General features: G+C 48.6%; 1 protein-coding gene across 5 annotated transcripts; it reads left to right on the forward strand.

Moving 5' to 3' along the window:
• The first annotated feature begins 239 nt into the window (after nt 1-239).
• On the forward strand, nt 240-22,083 carry GGT7 (gamma-glutamyltransferase 7). Of its 5 annotated transcripts, none has more exons than XM_033094445.1 (15): nt 240-820; nt 6,692-6,927; nt 7,229-7,398; nt 8,580-8,709; nt 9,583-9,650; nt 9,863-9,936; nt 10,270-10,466; nt 12,327-12,414; nt 13,970-14,097; nt 14,272-14,360; nt 15,674-15,823; nt 15,936-16,053; nt 16,826-16,963; nt 18,115-18,214; nt 21,329-21,711. In XM_033094445.1, the coding sequence occupies exons 1-15, from the start codon at nt 652-654 to the stop codon at nt 21,490-21,492; spliced, it is 2,019 nt and encodes a 672-aa protein (XP_032950336.1). In that variant the 5' UTR covers nt 240-651; the 3' UTR covers nt 21,493-21,711. The 5 variants fall into 5 exon arrangements, with proteins under 5 accessions (XP_032950336.1, XP_032950337.1, XP_032950334.1 ...); XM_033094446.1 differs by having other exon boundaries at nt 244-820; nt 7,247-7,398; nt 8,580-8,697; nt 21,329-22,083; XM_033094443.1 differs by having other exon boundaries at nt 622-820; nt 8,580-8,697.
• The last annotated feature ends 119 nt before the right edge of the window (nt 22,084-22,202 follow it).

A 22,202-nucleotide genomic window follows, 5' to 3' on the forward strand; every position in this document is an offset into this window, starting at 1 on the left:
TAGCACACACTCAAGGGGTCCCAGAAGGGGTTGTGCTTGAAAAAGGAGTCTGAGAAGTGTCGGGGGTCCATGGAGGGATCTGACGTCTGAGGAGAACCATCCAAGAAGGGGTCTCCAAGTGGAGAAACAGTCTGAGGATGAAGCAGGTGCCGGGGCTAGGGGTGGGGGGGTGTGAAAGTGGAGTCTGAAATCAAAAGAGGGGTGGGTCAGAGGAGTTTGGGATTAGAGGAGAATCTGGGCTCCAAGAGGGGTGTGCGGTCAGTGGAAGGGTCTGTAGGCTGAGGAGGAAGTCTGGGGTCTGAGGATTCTAGCTCAAACTGGAAGGAGGAAGGGATTTGGCCCGTGGGTTGCATAAGGTGCCACTATGGTCGCTCTTGTAGCGTGCTCTTCCCTCCGAGCCCCCCACTTCGAGACCCGGACCTGCCCTCTAGGTTCTGCATCCATACCCTCACCCCCACCTCCACCCCCACCTGCGCGCCCACTGCAGGCTGACAGCGCTAAGCAGGCGGGGGCGAGTCAGACCCAGACACGCGCTAGGGTGGGGGTGAGGCGCCCCTTCCCGGAGGCCTCGGAGCTCAGGCCCCGCCCATCCCCCGGCCCCCGCCGCACCACTTCCGGCAGGCGCTGCGTTGCTGGGGGGCGCGGGCGAGGATGGCGGCGGAGAACGAGGCCAGTCAAGAGAGCGCCCTGGGCGCCTACTCGCCCGTGGACTACATGAGCATCACCAGCTTCCCGCGGCTGCCAGAGGATGAGCCGGCGCCCGCGGCCCCTCTGAGGGGCCGCAAGGACGAGGACGCCTTCCTGGGAGACCCCGACACAGGTGAGGCCCGCTGGCCCCGTCCCTGCGCCCCAGGGACGTCCCTGGTCCCTCATCTGCGTGGAGCATCACCTCTAGCCTGCATCTCCCTAATTCATCTCTTTCCTCCTGGACCTCTCCCTTCTCCCCCCTGTCTCTGTTAATTATCTGGTTATCTGGTGAGGTTGGGGATGCATTTCTGCCTTGGCATCCTAGGCTGCGACAAGGGGGAATGATGCCAGGGACTGCAGTAGGAAGGATGGGGTTTACCTTTTGGGAAGAACCAACTAATTAGGAAGGGATGTTAGAGGGGAGATCCTGAGGAACAGATGTGATCACCCAGAAGGCCTTTCTCTAGTCCTGGAGAACAGGATAGGAGAAACCAAGTCAGAGACTGCAGCAGGATGAATAGAGCTAGGTCTTGAGCAGAACTTCCCCACAGCCAGGGGGTGTGGGAAGGAGAGACCAGAGGGAGAAGCGGAGAATCTCTTCATGTCCAGGGAGGGGTAAAGAGACTGTGATTCCATCTGTCTGCGTGTACTGGGTATTGGGAGACAGGGGGATGGACTGCATGACCTCTCAAAGTCCTTGGGGACCAGAGTGCCTTTGCTGCCCTGTGGATTACCTCACCCCTACCAGAGCCACGGATCAGACCAGGATGTTAGTAAAGTACCCTGCCTCCTAGGAAGCAGGTTCCAGAATTTTACTGTGTTCTCCTCAGCCCTCTGCAGGGACTGCCAGGGGTGTGAGTAGGGAGGAAGTCTGAGATGGTTTGGGGGAAACCTGAGGGCCAAGAGCTGTCTGAGCATCTCTTCCCTAGTGCTCTCTCTGCCATTCATGTGGCCCGGCTCTGTTCTCCCCTCCATTCTTTACCCTCCATCCCCCATCCCTCTTTCCCTCAACGTCACTTCCTGACATTAGAGCATCCTTCTACTTCACTCTCTCTTCCTCTCAGTGCCTGCACTTGAGTCCTATCCTTTACCTGCCTGGCAGATCCTGCTTCTCTGGCCCAGCCTTCTCTAACCTGGCCCTTCTGTAGCTACTCCCAGCCTTGAACAATCCCAAATTCTTTCCTCCTCCACAACTTTCTGGTCATCTGGCCCTGACCGCCAGCCCTTGCCAACCTGACTAGACTGTACCCTATCTGGAGGGAGTGAAAGGGAGAATAGAGAGGCTTATGGGCAACAAATGTCAAAGCTGCAGATCAAAACTTCTTTTCCATAAGGAGTAGCCTAGATCAGGAGGTAGCAGGGAGAGGAGTGGGAAGATGTGTCCTGGTAGATACCAGCCTGAAACGAAGCTTGTTATTCAGAGGTCAGGAGTGCCATTTCTGGTCCTAGCACTGCGCTGATTCCTATGTGACAATGGTCATGCCTACCCTGTCCTGGGCCTTAGCTTCCTTTTCCAGCTCAACTGCGAATGCCTATTTCTCCCAACCTAGAGATTGGAAATCCTTGATATGTTTTCTCCTGGCCCCATATAAATGCATTTATCAAAGCCTGTGATTATTTGTGCGATCATGTGATTACTCGATGTCTGTAAACCCTGTGAGGGTGAGATCATGACCATTTTGTTCACCATTCTTTCTATACCATTCAGCACAGTGCTAAGCACTCAGTAAAAATTGTTGAATGAATAAATGAGTGAGAGATCTCAGGATGAGTGAATGGCAGCAGCAGGAGTTCTCAAAACTCAGGGAGTACCCTGGGGAATTAATACAGATTCTGCCCTAATCTATACAAAAAATCCAGCAGAGACCTTGGTCATCTGAGTTTCTGGGAACCTGTACCTTATGCCAGAGTTGTACACTAAGGTTTCAAGGACTGTGCCATCATATCTGTGTGGTCATTTCAGTGCCATGTCTCCCAGCCCCGCTTCCAAGCCCCAAGCCTCCTTTGGCTCCTATGGACCAGATTGTAACATGGCCTCCTATGTTCTCAGCCTGGTGGTGCCATCTAGTGGCCCTGCCCCATCCTCTTATCCAGGACTTTGGTTGTGCCCAGCTAGCCTCTAGCCTGCTACTCACTAAAACTAAGTGCCAGGCACCCCACAGCAGGCCCTATGGAAAACGGAGCTAGGTGATGACCACACTCCAAGTTTGGAGAAATATTTTCTTTCTTCTGAGTGCCAGGCCCATGTGTTCCTCTCTCTCCCAGGCATCTGCCTCTCCATGTCCTGCAAGTTCTATGTCCGGCATGTTCTATGTTGAACTCATCATCTCTTCCCTATACTCTCACTCTTCCCCAATGTCATTCTCAATTAATGACACTGCCATTCATCCAGTTTCCAAGGTAGAAATCCAGGAGCCATCCATGATGCCCCACCCCTCTTCCTCTTACTTCCAAATGGTGATCAGATGCTCTCTGTCCGCCTCCTAACTATCTTCCAAATTCCATCTCACCATCCCTGTCATCACCACTGTAGACTAAGCCACCATCCTCTTATATCTGTATTACTCTTAGACTTCTAGCTACTTTTCCTGCCTCCTGCCTTTCCCCCAACCCCAATCCACCTACCACCCTCTGCTTCTGATCAAGTCACTCCATGGTTCGAAAATCTTTAGTGATTCTCCCCTGAAGAGAGTTAGCAAGGCAGGGAGGACCTCAGTCTCCAGCCAAGATCTCTCTCCTGAGTTATAGATTTGCCAAGTCAATTCTCTTCAGAGTTCTTTTGTCATAAACTCATCAAAAACTGAGCTACATCTAAAAAGAGAATTTTATTGGGTAGCATAACTACAAAGTTCAGGTGTATGGGGCTTCAGACATAACTGCATTGAGGTGCCTAAAAAGGAAAGGGCTTTTCTCCATCTTTTGCTTTGCTTTCCTTTTTATGGGCATCATCTTCAGAAAGCCTCCCATCATGTGGGGGCAAGATGCCCCCAGCAAGAACAGGCTTACATCTTACCACCTTAGCAACCTAGACAGAAGAAAGCCTTTCTCTTTCCCAGTAGTTCCAGCGAAAGAATAAAGTTTGAATCTCATTGGCCTGGTACTGGTCACATGCCTATCCCTGAACCAATCACTGGAGGTGCCTGTTCTGATTGGCTAGGCCTAGCTTATATAGATATTTACTCTAGTTAGGAATGAGGGAATGAGGAATGAGAGGGGAGATGGTGTTCTCTAAAATAAAATTGAATGGGGAATGGTATCTAAGCAGATAAAAAGTAGACGCCTATTAGGCCAGCTGCTTCCAGACAACTCCTTCTGGTGTTCCACAAATTCAGAACAGCCAAAATTAAACTCATTTTTCTCCCAAAAGAAATTTTTCCCGGTGTCCTGCTATTACTTTTACATATTAGTAAAATTAATGGTAGTATTGCCCCAGTACTTAAACATTGGGTACACAGTAAATAGTTGAATAAATAAATAGCTTAATAATTGGTGAAATAAAAAGTCTTTAATAGAGCCAACTCTGAAGGGCCGTATCACCTTTATCTCCTGGATTTTCATATCTGATTGGAGAAAACAGATTTAAGGAAAAGTACCTGGAAATGTCAACTAGAATTAGCTTGTAAGGTTGGTTTTTGAGGGTGGAAGTGGCTCCTGATGCCATGTGGAGCAATGGAAAGGAGGTTTTCAAGTTATACAGACTCTTGGTTCTACCATTTATTTATTTATGACCTTAAACAGGCAGTATCACCTTTCTCAGCCCAGTTTCCTCATCTATAAAATGGAAAGAGTGGGTTATTTCATAAAGTTATGTGATATGTATATAAATTGCCTGATACATAGTCAACATCAATAAATATAAGCTCAAAACCCTTTCCTGAAGTTCTTTTGAAACCTCTAGGGGCTGAGGAGAGTTCTGTGTCCATAGTTGGTGTTTAACATCTGTTTGTGGAATAAATTCCAGTTTTATTTACAGACTCTGTGGTGTTGGTGCTGAGAGTTAGAGGCAAGCATGAGCAACTGAAGGAGACTTCCAGAAGAAAAGTTCCTTTTTTAAAAAATAAAAATTTAAAAACATGTTCATGGTAAAAATAAATAAATGAACGAACAAGGAATAGTGATTAAAAGGAAAAGTTCCCTTCTGCATTGCTATTTCCCCACAATTTTTCCTTTCCTTTTTATTTAAATATATATGTATTGATTTTTAAAATAACGAAATATATGTAAGTAGTAAAAATTTCAAACAAAATATTCTTTCACCCCATCTCATTTCCACCTTCAGTATCTTTTCACAAAAGTAACCACCATGAATAATTTCTAAAAATTATCTATTATATATATGTCGTTTCTTATTTACATAAAAGAGGAGAGCGTGGATTATGGACGGCCTTGAACACCAGGTCAAAGAGCTTAGATTTTTTTCCTGTTGGCATTGGTGAACAATGATAATATTTTAAATAGGAAAATATGTCAATTTTTAACATTAGCCCACAGACTTTTAAAGAGGTTATACTCCTAGCGTATAGTAGCAGGTGCTCAAAAAATACTTATTGAACGAATGAACTTTTAAAAACACATTCTGAGCACAGCAAGGTGTTAAGGACAAGGTACCAAGCTATTAATATTTACTGTTCACAAACCCCCACGCTCTGTAGGCCATTTAGAGGCCTGGGTTCAAGGCTGATAGCACCCAGGGAAGGGAACTATGGGATAGAAGAGGGTGTCAGCGCTGGCCAAAGTGGACAAAGAATGGAAATAACTTTGAGTGAGCACCAAAAGGGTGCCTCGTATACATTGCTTCATGGAATCTTTGTATCCATATGGCCAGTTAGGGTTTCGTTCCGTTATTAGGATAAGGAAAGTGAGACTCATGACTTGAAGTGACTTGTCCATACTCAGGTCAGCAAGTAAGTGGCTTTCCAGTCTCCCTGCCTCTCCTCCTCCTCAGATCCATTCTCCAGATAGAGGGATCTTTTTAAAGCACAAAAGAGATGGCTTCATGTTCTCACTTAAAAGTCTCCAGTGCCCCATCCCCCACCCTCACCCGCACCATGGCTCTTAGGGTAAAATTCAGATCCAAGCTTCTCACAAGCCCCCGTGCAGCTAGCTAGCCTAACCTCCGCCCCACTTCTTGTTTCCCCTGCTCACTACACTGGAACCATCCAGGGCTTCATTAGTTTTTCCTAATGTGCCATTTCATTCCTACTTTAGGACCTTTACACCTGCTTTTCCTTCTTTCTCGAACACTACATTCTCACCCCTTGCTCTACATATGGCTGCCTCCTTCTCACCCCTTAGTTCTCAGCTTAAAAGTCACTTCTGCTGAGCCTTGGCTGATTCCCCCAGCTAAGCATTCCCCCAACACACACCGTTATTGTCTGATTTCATCCTTCTTTTTCTTCATAGTACCTGCCACAACTTGTAATTATGGACTCCTTTGTTTACTTGTTTATTGTCTTTTTCCTCCAGTGGTCTGTGAACCCCACCAGGGCAGGAACTGTCTGTACCTTTCCGGTAGCATCTAGCATAGGGTCAGATACATAGCAGACCCTCCTTTTTTGTTGAATGAATGAATGGATAACTGAAGCAAGGTTGGAAGCCAGGGTCTGTCCGCTCAGGTTAGGTAGTTGCTTCCTTGCATAGAAGGTTGGGCCCAGACAGGCAGTATCTGGTTTCCAGGGAGGACCCAACCCCCCCATCCCCCGCCTCTCCAGGAAGTGTTCTCAGCCCTGGGTCCTGGGTCCCGGAAATTTGGCCCCTTCTGGCCTAGGGGCGGTAATCCAGCTGCCCTACTGACCAGCTGGGGTCCCTGCCTCTTCCCAATGGGACTGCCGCCTCCAGCCGCCCTGTGGGTGCATAGTGGAGCCACTGAAAGGTTAGCAGTGCGGTGTAGTGGGGTTTCTTTGAGGTGGAGCGGGGGGGGGGGGGGGGGGGGGGGAGTAGCTCCGCCTGGTGGGCGGGCAGGGCGGGGTAAGAGGCGACCAGACCGACCCCTGGCCACCCGCAGACCCGGACTCCTTCCTGAAGTCAGCGCGGCTGCAGCGGCTGCCATCGTCCTCATCAGAGATGGGCAGCCAGGACGGATCGCCTTTGCGGGAGACGCGCAAGGACCCGTTCTCCGCCGCAGCATCCGAGTGCTCCTGCCGTCAGGACGGGCTCACAGTCATCGTCACAGCCTGCCTCACCTTTGCCACGGGCGTCACTGTGGCGCTTATCATGCAGATCTATTTCGGGGACCCTCAGGTGAGAAATCGCTTGAGGAGACTGTGGGAATTGGGGAATGGCTGAGTGGTGGAATTGGGCCAGCAATTGGAAAGGAGGGAGGGCAGTGACATGGGAGACGAAGGTCCCAAAGAGAGGGACTCCTGGCATGAGGGACAGAGGAAGGCAGGGATCTAATCAGGGAGGAAGCACTTGAAGTAATGAGGGAAGTCATAGAGGAGAGTCAAGGGAACAGGAGGGGAAGGTTCCCACCCCCTGTGGAGGTTCTGGGGTTTGTGAAGGTGCCCTAGGAAGGCAGAGGGTTCCTACTGTCCCCACCCAGTCCTCTGTCGCCTCCCAGATCTTCCACCAGGGTGCCGTGGTGACAGATGCTGCCCGTTGCACATCACTGGGCATCGAGGTGCTCAGTAAACAGGGATCTTCGGTGGACGCAGCTGTGGCAGCAGCCCTGTGTTTGGGGATCGTGGCTCCACACAGTTCTGGCCTGGGCGGGTAAGGAGATCCCAGCTGTGAAGGTTGTGGTACCTCAGGCCTACTTCTGTGTCCTGGTCTATGGGCCTCATGTGGGGGGTCTCCAAGTTTGAGCAGAGGGGCAGTTGGGCCCCAACTCCTCGCATTTTCTCTTTCTACACCCAATTTCACCCCCTTCTCTTTGCATGGAGTCAGAGTAGGTATTTTCAGAAGTTTTTTTATTTTCTTAGAAAAGGATTATAAAATGGGAGGTACAAGTGAGGATATACTGTCTTTAATTAAGGCAATGATACTTAAACTTTTAGAGTCACAAATCTCTGAGTCTGATGAGAGCTATGGACCTGCTATCCCCCAAAAGTACACCCCAGGCTAAGAACTCTTGAAGCAGAGGTTTCAGACTGGCCACCCATGGCTCACATCTAGCACACAGACTGGTTTGATTTGCAAAGTTAAATTTTTAAACATTTGTTTCCTATTGTTAAAAAGTTGAGAATTTTCATAGCAATCCAGATTTCCAATATCTCTTGAACCTGGACAGACCTGTTAACACTGGGCCCACGTCTCTGGACCTGAATAGAAGCTGCTTCCCATGATGGGGTTTGTGCCTGTCCTCTTTGCGATAGTTACTACTACTCCCTATTGTTTATCTGTCCTGCTTTCCTTATTATGTTACTTGGCTACAGGCCAACCATCTCAGATGGAAATAAGCTACAGAAAAGGGACAAGTTAACAAAGTCTATATCTTGGTTCCTGCAAGACCAGTCTTCCAGGCCCTACCAAAGAAATTCTCCTTTTGGTTTTGTAGTCTGTTCTTACATAATTCAGTCCTGAGAGAGGGAGCCGGGGCATACCAAGGAGGCAGGTGCAGGAAGCTGGCAGGGATCCAGCTGTGGTCTTGGGGTGTGAGGTGGGGGCAGAACATCCTGCTTTCCCAGTCTCTGGGTTTTTCTTAATCAGGGATTAAAGTGTCTAGTGACAGGCTGGAAGAGGTCCATTGATTCTGGATCCCTACCTCAGTTTCACTCCCCACCCTTGTGGTGTGGCTGGGTCTCTGAATCCCTGCTGGGGAATGGACTCAAACATCTGACTCCTAATGACAAACCTAGCCTACAGCCATTACCCTTGGGGGTTGAGGGGTGGCATGTTAATTGTTCAGAGGGGTGGCATCTTTTCATCACCTGTCCCCTCTGTGTCTCTCCTAGTGGGGGCGTGATGCTGGTCCATGACATCCGACGAAACGAGAGCCATCTAATTGATTTCCGGGAGTCTGCACCTGGAGCCCTCAGGGAAGAGATCCTGCAGAGATCCTGGGAGACCAAGGTGGGGACCCTGGTGAGAAGAGAGAGTCCAGGGGGGTCTCCCTTCACTGCCCTTCTGCTAACCTAAGCATTGCTTTGCTGAGTATTTACTATTGACGTGAGGAAATGAGTAAAGCAGGATGTTCTAGGCTATGAGGAAGACAGGCAGCCCCCCCAAATAAAATAATGAACAAAAAAAAAATCTCAAGAGTGGATAATAGGCAATACAGTAAAGCCTTACTTCCCTAGTGACCTTGCCTGTCTGGCGCATAGGAAGGAAGAAAAAAAGGCCACTGAGCAGCTTGAGATGTCACAAAGTTGCTGCACTATCACTCACACATCTCTTTCTGAGCCTGTGGACTGTAACTTTCCCAGCCCACAACATATTGGACGATTAGAGAGAAACTGCTAGATGGAGGCAAACTACTCTTCACTGGGAGCAAATGCAGAAATAGAATAACTTGGCAAAATAGATATTTAGTGCAATGGCAAGAGCCGAACACATTCCTGAGTTATCATGGCTCACAGTAATGGTGGTGTGATAATGAAAAGGTTAAATGAAGGTCCCTTGCCCACTAATTTAAAAGAGAGGAGTAGGTATAATCCAATGTAGACAGGTTCCCATCTAAATTGGTTATATTCTGGCTCTTAGAAAGGTTTGCTTAATTTATAAGCCCCTCAGCTATGATGGATAAAGGTGGCCTTTCTGCATTTGCTGTTAGGAAGTCAGGGAGATGGGAGGGAGGATGCTTGCTGGGACAGCTTATCCTTCTTCTGGGATACTTGGCCTGTGTCTCTCCCCTGTGCCAGCCCCCCATCCCTGGCTTGGGGCTCTGCAGAGTTCAGCCCAGCCCCCCCCTTCCAGTGACCTGGTCTCCTCTCTCCCTCGCCTGCCCGCCTTGCCCAGCCTGGGCTCTTGGTGGGGGTCCCCGGAATGGTGAAGGGGCTACATGAAGCTCACCAGCTCTATGGCAGGTAAAGACCCTACCCCTGGGGACCAGGGGCCCCTGCCTGCACCCTTCCTTTGGTGGTCTTCTCCTACCTTCCTGGATTCTTCCCTTCCCAACTCCCCTTCCTAATATCCCCTTCCCTTGCCAGGACTCTCCTTCCCGGGAACCCCCCTCCCCCCAGAACCCCTCCTCCGCCCCCTAGACCTCCTCCACCCCCTGCTTTCCGGCCCCTCCCAGGCTGCCATGGTCCCAAGTCCTGGCCTTCGCAGCAGCTGTGGCCCAAGATGGCTTCAACGTGACCCATGATCTAGGTCAGTGGGGCCTGGGGGTGGGGGGAAAGGCATGAAGTTGATGAAGAGGGGAGAGGGAACCTCTGAGATTTGGGACCCAAGCCAGAAAGCATCTCTCATCCAGTTTGCTCCTCAGACGCCCTCCCCACCCCATCCCACCCTTACCAGGAGGCGGCCTCTGATGAGGAGATCTGGGAGGAGCCCATATATACCCCACATCCCCCATAACAGGCTCCTGGGGGGCCAGACTTCTTAGGGCTGGCCACGCAGCCCCCATCTACCCTACCTATTGCACGTCTCAGCCATCGGGTCCAGCCCTGGCGCCCCCTGCCCAGCCTCCTGTCCTGCCCACAGCCCATGCACTGGCTGAACTGCTGCCTCCCAATGCATCTGAGCGCTTCCGTGAGATATTCCTGCCCTCGGGCCACCCACCATTACCTGGCTCACTGATGCATCGACCTGACCTGGCCACAGTGCTGGATACGCTGGGCACCTACGGCCCCGCTGCTTTCTATGCGGCCGGCAACCTCACGCTGGAGATGGTGGCAGAGGTGAGCTCATGGGAAGCCCCTCTGCCCCTAAGAACCCTACTGCAGGGATGCCCTCTTACCCCTTCCTTCCTTCCCTGTCTTTCTTTCTACATATGTTTACGGGGGATTCCATTTTCTTGAAATTCTAGAATAGACAAAACTAAGCTCTGGTGATAGGACTCAGACAGTGGTTGTTGGGGAGGGAGGGGTTGACGGGGATGTACAGGAAGAAACTCCTGGGTGATGGAAATGTTCTGTCTTGATTGAGAGAAGCATCTTGGGGCTCCCCAGGGCTGGAGCCTGTCCCGTCCCTCCTGGTGCAGACACAGGATCAGCCTGGTGGAGACACAGGATCAGCCTCAGCTTCCGTGAGCCCACAATCCCACCCTGACCTTGGGCTTTCTAGGGACTGAGGGAAAAACCTCCTTCACCAGTGACTGTTAGGACAACGGCTTACCAACCAACCCCAAAGAGACTTAGTCTGAGCCAGAGCCAGCTTCCCTTCCGAAGTAGTCAGAGGCAGTTACTGAAAGTATTTAGGATATGGGGTTCTGAGAACTATTGTTAATAGTTCAAAACTCCTAATGGAAAATTATGTTCAAGATAAGGATACACAGACCAACTCAGTGATTCTCTCACCAGAGTAATGGGGCTGATACATCCATCATTCATTCTACATTCATGGAGTGCTGGTTCTGTGCCAGACCCTGTGCCGGGCACGGGAGGTATCATGTGGTCCTAGACGCCCATCGCAAATGGACTTAACTGGAAAGTCCAGCAGAGTACTGGCTTTAGGTCTGCTGGATCCGCGGGCTCCATCCATGTTGGCAAGACTTGGTCTGTCTCTCGTTGTCTCATAACTATTCTTTCCTCTGTTTGAATTCACTCTCTGTCAGATCCTTTCCATACCTACTTGCTCCCTACCAGCCATCCTTCCAGCAAGCCATCCCAGAGAAAGAACATTTCTCATTCCAGTAGTTTCAGCAAAAGCCTCAAGGTTATGTCTCATCAGCTTGTCATAGGTATCATGACTATTCCCAAACTAATCACTGTGCCATGAACAGGAATGTTCTGATTTGCCAGACCTGGGTTGTGTATCATCTCCTAGAGGTGGAGAAAGGAGATCAAAGTTGAACTCATTAACTTGCTAAGCAAAGGAACACACACCAGCCAAGAAATTCAATGTATAGTTCGCTAAGGGTGGATTAGAAGTAAGAAGTTTCAAGTGCTGAAAAAGGAGAGGATTCCTAGTGGTATGCTAATTTAGAACTGAAAATTAGAATGCTGGATAGGCTGGAATGAGCCCATTACTTTGCACAAGATTAGTTCATTGGTCAGTAGAGTGCTCAGTTACGTCAGTCTTACCAGGGTCATCTAGAGTTCATGGTTTTGTAGTGGCTTTCATTGGTTATAGTGAAATGCAGAATTCAGTTTTGATATCTCTCAGACAAGTGCTGCTGTAAGTGAATTTTTTTTTTTTTTTTTTTACCTAGGCAGAGAGAGCAGTGTATGCAACGGCATGGAATCATGAGTTCAGGAACTATAGGTCACTTCGAGTGGCTGTACAGGGCTCACTGGGAAATAAGATGTAGGCAGGGGCCAGATCACCAGTGGCCTTGAATGCCAAGCTAAGGAGGTCATTCATCAAATGTACCCAGCACAATTCCTGGAACCTAATATGTGCTCAGTGTTAGTGCTTTCCCCCTTCCTTTTTCCTGGGGTACACAAGGCTGATGGGGTCATGATGAGAGTTGCAGAAGGCACAGAAGTTATAAACATCTGATCTGCCTGTGATGCAAACATATGCTATAGGCTAAGTCCATATGCCTGCCACGTGGTGTGTGGCTCATGGTGGCGGTGGGGTCATTCTCTCCCCTCCAGGCTCAGCACGCAGGGGGTGTGATGACTGAGGAAGACTTCAGCAACTACAGTGCCCTTGTGGAGAAACCCGTGTGTGGCGTGTACAGAGGTGACCTCTCCCCCAGCTCCAAAGGTCCCCACTCAGGGAAAGCCTCCTAGTCCATGGCCACATGCTTTTGGCCTAGAGACTCCTCCCACTTTACTCGAGAGAAACTGAGGCAGTGAGCTATCTGGGCAGCTAAGCATTGAAGCAAACTAGAGCCAGCCTACCTTCCTAAATAGTCATAGAGTCAGTTACCCAAAGTATTTAGGATTTGGAGAGGGAGGTCTGGTCAAGGCTTAGGGCTGGAAGTTGGGCTTCCAATCATAGGTTTTCTTGATCTGGGATCTGTGTTGCCTGGCCCCACCCCCCAACCCCACTCTCAATGCCAAGTACTTCCTAAGAAGAATTTGTAAGACCAAAGTCCATCGAAGCTTCTGGTTTTAACAAACTTCAGGACAATCATAGACCTGCCTCCTCATTGTGCCAAAAGGAAACTGAGAGCCCAGGGAAGGAATAGAACTTAACCTGTCCAACTCAAAACCAAAGAAGAACCCAGAAAGCCAAGCTTACAACATGTGTGAAGTCCATGTTTTCTGAACCCAAAGTGGTGGATTCTCTCTCCTCCAGGAGGCCCAGATCACCTCATGCCCCAGGAGAGGCTGCCTCTAAGTTCAGGTTTCCAGGCCTCAGTCTCCAGCTTGATTCCTCTACCAGAGGCAGCGGTATATGGAGCAGGGGAAGACCATAGCTTTGGAGCCAGGAAGACCTGGGTTCGAGTACCAGCTATACCATTCACCTTGAACAAGTCATTTCCCACTCTGAGCCTTGGCTCCCTCCTTAAAATGGAGATAATAATAGTGCCTACCTCTCAGGGTGGCCATGAGGATTTGATGAGATGATGTTGTAAGTTGCCCTGATCAAAATGGACACTGAATATATATTTGATTTTTCACTTCCGCTCCCCAGCCTGTTCTCTTGACAATGCCAGTACCTTGAGTATTCTGGCTTCCCCTCATCTCCTGTATCCTTGGGCCAGCTGCCTCTTTGTGCCTCAGTTTTCTCACCTGTAAAATGGGGGTGATAACAGTACCCACTGTGAAGATTAAATGAGTTAATTAGTTACTGTTTGTTATATGTCAGGTATTATTATTCTTTTGATGTCCAAACATCTAATAACAGGGGCCTTACATAGAAAGAGGAGGTTGCTGCTCCCAAGAAGTTTCAGGGGTGGGACCATCAGGGGCTCTGAATAGTATCCTGGCCTGTGGGAGGAGCTGAAAGGAGGCATATTGTGGCCAGGAATCTGGACATCTGGATATCTGTCCCTGCCCCGCCAGTGGCCTGCATTGTGACTCTGGGCAAATAATCTTCTTGAGCCTTAGTTTCCTCGTCTGGAAACTGAAGGCCAGTGTTGTGGGTTGGAGTCCTAGCCCTTTCCTTTACTTGCCATGTGACCTTCCATGGGTCCCTTTGCCTGTCAGTGCTTTTCTTCTCAGTGCAGTTTCCCTATCTGATGAGGGGGTTCAGTGCAGTGGTCTGAATTCATTTCGTGTGATGGATGGTGGGATGTGGAGATGACTTGACCCCTCCCCTGCCCTCTGGTCATTTCCTGTCCTTTCAGGCCACCTGGTTCTCAGTCCCCCGCCCCCGCACACAGGCCCTGCCCTCATCAGTGCTCTCAACATCCTCGAGGGCTTCAATCTCACCAGCCTGGTATCCCGGGAACAGGCTCTTCACTGGGTGGCAGAGGTGAGGCCAACCCCTCCATCCCACCCTGGGTCTGAGGACACTGGGAGTGGGAGGATGGGTTACTGCCATGGGGCCAGACTAAATACCCTCGAAGTTTTCTCACACATGAAGATCCTGGGTGTGGGTGCTGGGAAGAGCTTGGCAGCCTCTGCCACACCCCTGCTCTGTTTTCAGACCCTGAAGATTGCGTTAGCGCTGGCCAGCAGATTGGGAGACCCCATCTATGATTCTACCATCACTGAGAGCATGGATGACATGCTCAGGTGGGTTCCGAGGCAGGACCCTGGGGACCGCAGAGGTGGTGGTAGGTATGGGGAAAGGATCAGCTGAAAAGCAGCCAGTGGAGCAATAAGGCCTGAAGTCCCAGGTCAATTTCAGCTCAACCCCAACTCAGTGTGACACTGGTTGCCTCTCCCTGTACATCAGTTTCTCCATCTGTACAATGAGTTGGTCTACTTCATGCGGCTCTCAAATTTTTTTGACGCTAACAGGACACATATATAGGCCCATCTCTTCCCCCTTTTGAATGGAAAAAGAAAGCCTAATCACAATGAAAAGAGTCTCCAAGAAAATACTGGAGGTAGTGAGGATTTTTATTATACTGTATCTACATTTGCAGCATAATATAGTGTTAAGACTGTGAGCTGTCATCACACTGCCTCAGTTCAAATCCCAGGTTCACCATCCACTAGCTGTGCAGTCTTGGGCAACTCATTTAAACTCTCTAAATTTCAGTTTCTAAAGGAAGCCTGACAAAAATGGTGCTAACCTCATGAGGTCATGATGAGGACCAAGCAAGATCGTACCAGCAAAGCACGTAGCATGTTGTCTGGCACATAATAAAGACTCAACAAATACCATCATTATTTTTAATTGGCAATAAGGGCAAGAATGGTTACAAATTAACTGCTACTATAACTGACTTAAAGGCTAGCTAAAGAAAAATCAGAAGCCAAAAATAGTTCATGTAAATTTGTATTTTCGTAATTTCATAAATTTGTTGTTTTCAAGAGCAATACAAACTTAGGTCTAAAATACGCACACCTATATTAAATTCATTCAACGAATTCATCCAATAAATAGTTATTAAAGGCTTACTATGTGCAAAGTCCTCCTGCCTTCAAAAAAAAATTCTAATAGCAAGTAAAGATTACTGTATACAACCCACCCCCCACACACTAAACGCTTAATAAAACTTTAGTTCTGGACTGCAAACATTAGGGTAAATGAATTCAGTCTGTTCATTCAAAACAAATATTTTCTGAGCATCCACTATGCTCCAGGTCCTTTCATAGAAAGGATTGAGTAAAGTCAAGCAACTAAAAGACTCTTGATTTAAATACTAAACAAAAGTTGACTCTAGGAGAGACGCTGAGTAGCACATTCATTCAGTTTAACAACTATTTCCTGGATATTCCCTATGTGCTAGGAATAAGTAAGCTTCTGCTCTCATAGACCTAATAGTCCAGTGGGGGAGGCTTAATTAATCAAATAATTGCACAGACATCACAAAGTGTGGTAGGTGGGATGGAATGAAAGCCCGCTGTAGTTGATCTCCTACCCCATGTCTTTTCAGCAAGGTGGAGGCTGCCTACCTCCGGGGCCACATCAGTGACTCCCAGGCAGCCCCTGCCCCACTCCTGCCTGTTTACGAGCTAGACGGGGCTCCCACGGCTGCCCAGGTGCTGATCATGGGCCCTGACGACTTCATTGTGGCCATGGTCAGGTATGCCAGCTCGGACTCAGAACCTGGCACAAAGGATCATCTGAACCAGGAAGGAGGTGGGTGGGAGTGAAGGTGGGCTCAGGGCTCACCTGGCCCCAATCTTGGCCTCCAGCTCCCTGAACCGGCCTTTTGGCAGTGGCCTCGTCACCCCCTCGGGGATCCTGCTTAACAGCCAGATGCTGGACTTCTCCTGGCCCAACAGGACAGCTAACCACTCTGCGCCTAGCCTGGTAGGATCTTACTTCCCTCCGACCCAGGGGACCCCAAGGCTAGGTAGGCTATGCTGCAGTATGGCTGCCCCTCACTCCCTACTTCCTCTAGGAACTTCTATTATAAAGGAAAGGAGTCTAAACAAGGTGTCCACTTCATCCCCAGCCCAAGGCTGGGGCATGGAGCCTGGGGGGTCCGAAGAAACTTTGTCACATTCGGTCACTGTCTCACTGTGTGACCTGGGAAAGTCTTGCCCCCTCTCTAGGCCTCAGGGCCTTCACCTATACAATGAAGATATTGGCCTCTGATTTCATGCTTTGGGCACTCTTTAGCACTAATGGTCTATGACTGTGTGGTGATGAGCTGAGGCTCGGCCCTATTATTGAGCATCAAAGAAAGAAGGAGGCAGGAATTATTGTCTAGTTGGGGGCCAGCACTCATACCCTGCAGGCTGGAGCCCGTCAGAACAGAGATAGAGATGACCAGGGTGGAGATTATCTTGTTCTTCCCCATAGCCATCTTTCTTGGCTTAGTCCCCTCCCCTGCTACCCATGGTAGCCCCATAGCAGCCCCATAGCTTAGTGGATCCATTATCCACTCCAGTTATCCTAGTACCCTGCCCATTTCACAGATAGCAAACTGGCCTGGGGAGAGACCAGCCTCCCATGAAAAGTGTGACCATCTCCCATGAAGATGCAGGAGAGGGAAAGAGGTTGGAAGAGTGGTGAAGTAGCCCTTACCCTATCTTGCCCCACTTCTCATCCCCCTGTGGTTTTGGTCCTCTGGTAACAGGAGAATTCGGTACAGCCAGGGAAGCGGCCACTGTCTTTTCTGCTGCCCACTGTGGTCCGGCCAGCGGAGGGGCTCTGTGGAACCTACCTCGCCCTGGGGGCCAATGGAGCTGCCCGGGGCCTCAGTGGCCTGACCCAGGTGAGGTTCCTCCGTGGTGGCCTTGTGTGGCCAGGAGCCAAGCTGTGGCCTGGGCTGCAGATGCCCGTCACAGCTCTTGCTTGTTCTCATCCCTTACAGTAAACATGGGCTGAGACTGCTTTGTGCCAGGCTTGTCCTGGGCACTGTGGACATGGGCTATGCTGAGTTTCTTAGCGAAAATGAAGTCCAGAAGCTCCTTGTCTTCCCAGGTTGCAGGGGAAATTGCAGGGCTGGGAGAATTGAGCGTGATGGAGGATCTGGACTTCCTGGGTTCTGTCAATCTCAAGTCCCATCACGCCTCTCCTCAGCATTTGAATAGACAAGCAGTCCTCTTTAGGGTTTGATTTTGAAAGGAAGGGACTGCTACTCTCCAAAATGCCTCGAAACAGTTCCATGAATATCTTCAGCATCTGATCATTGTGCCAGGCACATACTTTGGCAGGTGGTGTGTTAACTAACGTGAGCTTTGGAATCGGACGCCCCTGGGTCCCAGCCCTAGTGCTGCCGATTTTCAACTGTGTGATGTCGGGGAATTCACTTAACTTCTCTGAACCTCAGTCTCCTCATCTGTAAAATGGAGATGAAAACATTAGCTAACATTTATGGAGATCTTACTAAGTGCTGGGCATGGTGTTATATGCATTAATCCTTTTAAACTTTACAACTTTGGAAGAAATCCTTATTTCTATTTCATATATGAGGAAACTGAGGTCTGGAGAGGTTAAGAAGCTAGGTGCAGTTTAGTAAGAATGGGCAGGCAGTTTGGTTCCAGAGCTTACCATACTCCAAACCAATAAGCTAAAGGTATCCACATTATTCCCTAGGCAACCCCAGCTATTAAGCTTGTCCAGGCCAGGGAGAAGGGAGGGCAGGCCTGGGCTAGATTAAAGGAGACTGGTGGTGCCTCTTCTCTGGCTCTCTCTAAATAAACTCTGGAGTGAATCACTTTTCTCTGTCCCTCAGTTTTCCCTCTGTGAATTGGAGACAGTCATCACAGACCTGCCTGTCTTCTGGGGCTGCTGAGAGGCTTAGATGATACCCCTGGTGTAAGGAATCTAAAGACTAAGGAATCTGGACAGGGGTAAGGGCTGCAGAGTCCTGAACCCCCATCTCTGGGACAGCCCTGACTTCTGACTCTTGGCTGTCGGCAGGTTCTGCTGAATGTCCTGACCTTGAACCGGAACCTGAGTGATAGCCTGGCCCGTGGCCGCCTACACCCAGACCTGCAGTCCAACCTCCTGCAGGTGGACCGTGAGTGCAGAGAAGAGATCCCCATGGGGTGGGCACAGGGGTGGGTGGAGAAAGAGGCTCCTCCCAAGGGTACCCCTCCCTCAACCAGCTCCCTGTCACTGAAAGTTTGGTTTCTTCCACCTAACTCCTTTTGACACTGTGAAAGATCTGGGGATTGGAACCAGTCCCGCAATTTCCTGGCTGTGTAGGAAATTCATGTCTCCACTCTGAGCCTCAGTTTTCTCATTTGTAAAATAAGATTCAGTTGTTCATTCTGCAAACCATTCATTCAACAGTTTGTACTGACTACCAACTGTGTGCCATTGTCCTAGGTGCTGGGGATACTGCATTGACATGCAGACAGGAAAATAATCAATCAAAGATATATGAGAAGACAAAATCTTCTGCAGGGCATTAACTCAGGATAATATATGGGACTGACTCAGTAATTGGAGGCTTCTCTTCGGTGACATTTAAGCTGAGATCTAAAGAGTGAGAAAGAGCCCCCCATGGAAAGAACTGGGGCAGGCTTTGTAGGCCAAGGGAACAAATGCAAAGAATTCAGGACAAAAATGGGCTTGGTGTGTTTTAGGATTAGAAAGGAAACCAGGGTGAGTGAGGGTAAGATGAGATGAGAGAGGCAGAGACGGTCCAGATCATGGACCTTATAGGTTATGGCGAGGACATAGACTTTCCTCTAAGAACACGTGCTTAATTTTGGACACAGCTTAATATTGTAAATGGGAAAGTATGTGCACTTTTGAGGAGTGTTCATTACAACAGACAATGTATTATGCAAGTCCAAAGGGGAGACAGAATTGAATGAGAAATGGTCCTTGTCTGCTTGCTGTTATTCCCATTTTACAGATAAAGAAACGGATGCCCACAGAGATTATAAACTAGTCAAGGATCAAGCAGTGAGTGGCAGAATTGAGAGGAGAACCTACATCTGCCTCATACCAAAGACTCAGTTCGTTATTACATGTCTCTAGGTATCTTCTAGACTGAAGTATATTAGAAGCCACAGACCTAAATCTTCAGCAGTAACCCCTGTAGTTGGCAGGTGACACTGGATGGAGGATGAGCTTAAGACCTTAAAAATGAATTTTGCTCAACTAATGTCTTCTGATCTCTATTAGAAGAGGCTTTGTGCTTAGTTACTTGCGGGGATCGGGGGGCTCATCCTAGCCCTCCCTTGAGGGGTTCACAGTCTAAAGGGATATGAGGAATGGAGGCTTGGTAAAGGGAAAGTTCATTCACCTGAGGGTTTTGGGAGGCTTTATGGAGGAGGTAACAACTGGCTGGGCCTTAAGTATGAGCAGGAATTTGGCATGTGGAGGAAAAGAACATTCTGCACAGGGGAACAGCCTGGGCAAAAGCCAGAAAGAATGGCTGAGAGCAGCCAGGAAATAGTTTCCCAAACTTCAGAATTTACCCATCACCTTCTGACTTTTGCCACATTTACACACCATCTAAACCATTATTTACATAATGTGTATCTATAAATGGACTTCCTTTTTCACCTAAATGTATTTTTAAAAATTACTTTAAAGTAAATCTTATATCATAATCCCAAATGGAAAAATGGCATCATTTGCCACAAATAGATGATAAATAGTTATTTGAAAATCAAATATTTTTAGTTTTCAGTTAGCTATTGTTGCTTCTGAAAGACTCTGAGGCCTGCTCTCTGTTAAGGAAGGAGATTAGAAATGTTAGAGACCAGATTGCAATTTAGGCCTTGTTATTTATTATCCAATGGATTGAAAGTGAACCACAAGACTTGGTAATTTAATGCTGTTCAATGTTGTCATTATCTCAAGAACTACCCTAAATCATCCCATTTGGGGCAATAAGACCATATCTTTGTTGAGGAGCAGTGGGAGGTGTGGTTACAGGATTAATTATGTAGGTGCATGTTAAGAAGTATGGACTTTATCCAGTGGAATAGGGGAGGGACATGAGCTGATTTGTTTTATGTAGGAGAGGTGGATTGAAGGAAGAACTTAAGTTGGGGAAATACGAGAAGCACCCGGGATAATGGCCCATCGAGAGATGATGAAGATTGAATTTACATGCAAGAGGATGGGGATTTGCTCATTTACCCAGTAATATTTACTATGTAAATGTTACACTTATATGTGACATTTACTGTTACATTTACTATGTAACATTTACTATGCTTAACTTTTACTATGCCCTCACTCTGTTCTAGGCACTAGGGATCAATAGTGAACAAAACAACATCCCTTCCTTCAAAAAGCTTATAATGTAGTGGAGAGAGACACAGTAAATAAAGAAATACAGGGAGCATTAAGTACATTGAAAGAAAACAAGCAAGGTGAAGATAACAGGGGCTGCTATTTTATTTTAGATAATAATCAGAGAAGTTCTCCTTGAAGACTGGAATGGAGTAAGGGAGCCAGTTTTATGTCTCTCTAGGAGAGCATTCCAGGCAGAGAGAACAGCAAGTGCAAAGGCCCTGATGTGGGAACATGTTTTGCCTCCTTGAAGGACAGCGAGGAGGCTAGAGCAGAGTGAGAGAGTGGAAAGAAGTGAGGAGAGGAGTTTAGAGAGGTAGTGAGGTCCCCACATGATGCTGGGCCTTAGAGGCCTTGGTAAGGACTTTGGATTTTATTCTAAGAGTCATCAAAGCTGTTAGAGGGTTTTGAGTGGGGGAAGTGACATGGTCTAATGGTTTAAAAGGATCCCTGTGACGGCTGTAAGGAAGGTAGGACTAGAAGCAGAAAGATCAGTTAGTGGTCTATGCAATAATCCTGGCAAGTAATGATGGCAACGTGGCCTAGGCTGGTGGAGATAAGACTCCAAAATGCTTTTTCCAATATTAAGAATGACCGTGTATTATTGATCATTTAATGTATGCAAGGCTCTGAGCTCAGTGCTTTCTGTGTATTAATCTCCTTTAATCCCTGCAACAATTTCATATAGTAGGTTCTCATATAATTCCCCCTTTATGCATGAGGAGACTGAGGCTCAGAAAGGTAAAGTAATTTGCCCAAGGTCATACAGCTCCTCAGTGGAGCATCCAGGACCAAGACTCAGGTCTGACCATAGGACTCTTGAGATAGTGCTCTGAACACTCTGAGTGTGTGTATTTTGGGGGATGGTTTTCAGGTGAGTTCACAGAGGAAGAGATTGAGTTCCTGGAAGCCAGGGGTCACCACGTGGAGAAGGTAGATGTCTTATCCTGGGTCCATGGCAGCCGGCGAACCAACAGCTTCATCATCGGTGTGAAGGACCCTCGGAGCCCAGATGCAGCTGGAGCCACCATCCTGTAGAGCAGCGGGGTGGAGCGGGGGTCTCCGCTCCCCCCCTTTGCATGTTCCTAGAGTCCCTCCTCCTCCCAGGTTTGGTTTCAGGGGGACCCCGGGGATGCCCCAGGTCAGGGGCCAGAGGGGATGCTTAGCAAACCCTATCCCAGAGTAAGTGGAAAATTCTCCATCCAGAGGCTGGTGGTGGTGGTGGTGGTAGTGGTGGTGGTGGTGAGTGTCAGTGTTCACAATAGGCAGCCAGGACCTTGAGGAGTCAGACTATTTGTCTGTCTGTCTCCTTTCCCTCAGCCATGCTGGCCCTGAGCTTAGGGATGTGCTTGCAAACCCTTCTCAAGGGACCTCACAACCCCAATATCTCCAGTCTGGCCTGACCTGGGCCTTGTCTTCCAGCTCCCTTCTCCTGTCCCCAGACTCATTTCTTAAATGACTAGGATTTTTTTAATGGACCATCCTGGGGAGGGAGTGTTCCTCTCTTCCTCCCACCAGGTTGAGGCGAGGGCCTTGCATCTGGGAGGCAGGGTGTGGAATAGGGGTGGGGGTGGGACCAGCTCAGGGGCTTCCATTTGCAAAGGGGAATTAAAGAAAGAATATTGCTTAACCATGGCTCTGGCTTGATTTATGTTTGACTGTGTTGGGAGTGTGAGTGAAAGAGGAGACCTTGGCTTACCCTGTCCCAGTATTCCTGACTCCAGGGCAAACGAGTCATTTTTGTGGGG

The sequence above is a fragment of the Rhinolophus ferrumequinum genome, chromosome 23, assembly GCF_004115265.2.
Source record: "Rhinolophus ferrumequinum isolate MPI-CBG mRhiFer1 chromosome 23, mRhiFer1_v1.p, whole genome shotgun sequence".
NCBI lineage: Eukaryota > Metazoa > Chordata > Mammalia > Chiroptera > Rhinolophidae > Rhinolophus > Rhinolophus ferrumequinum.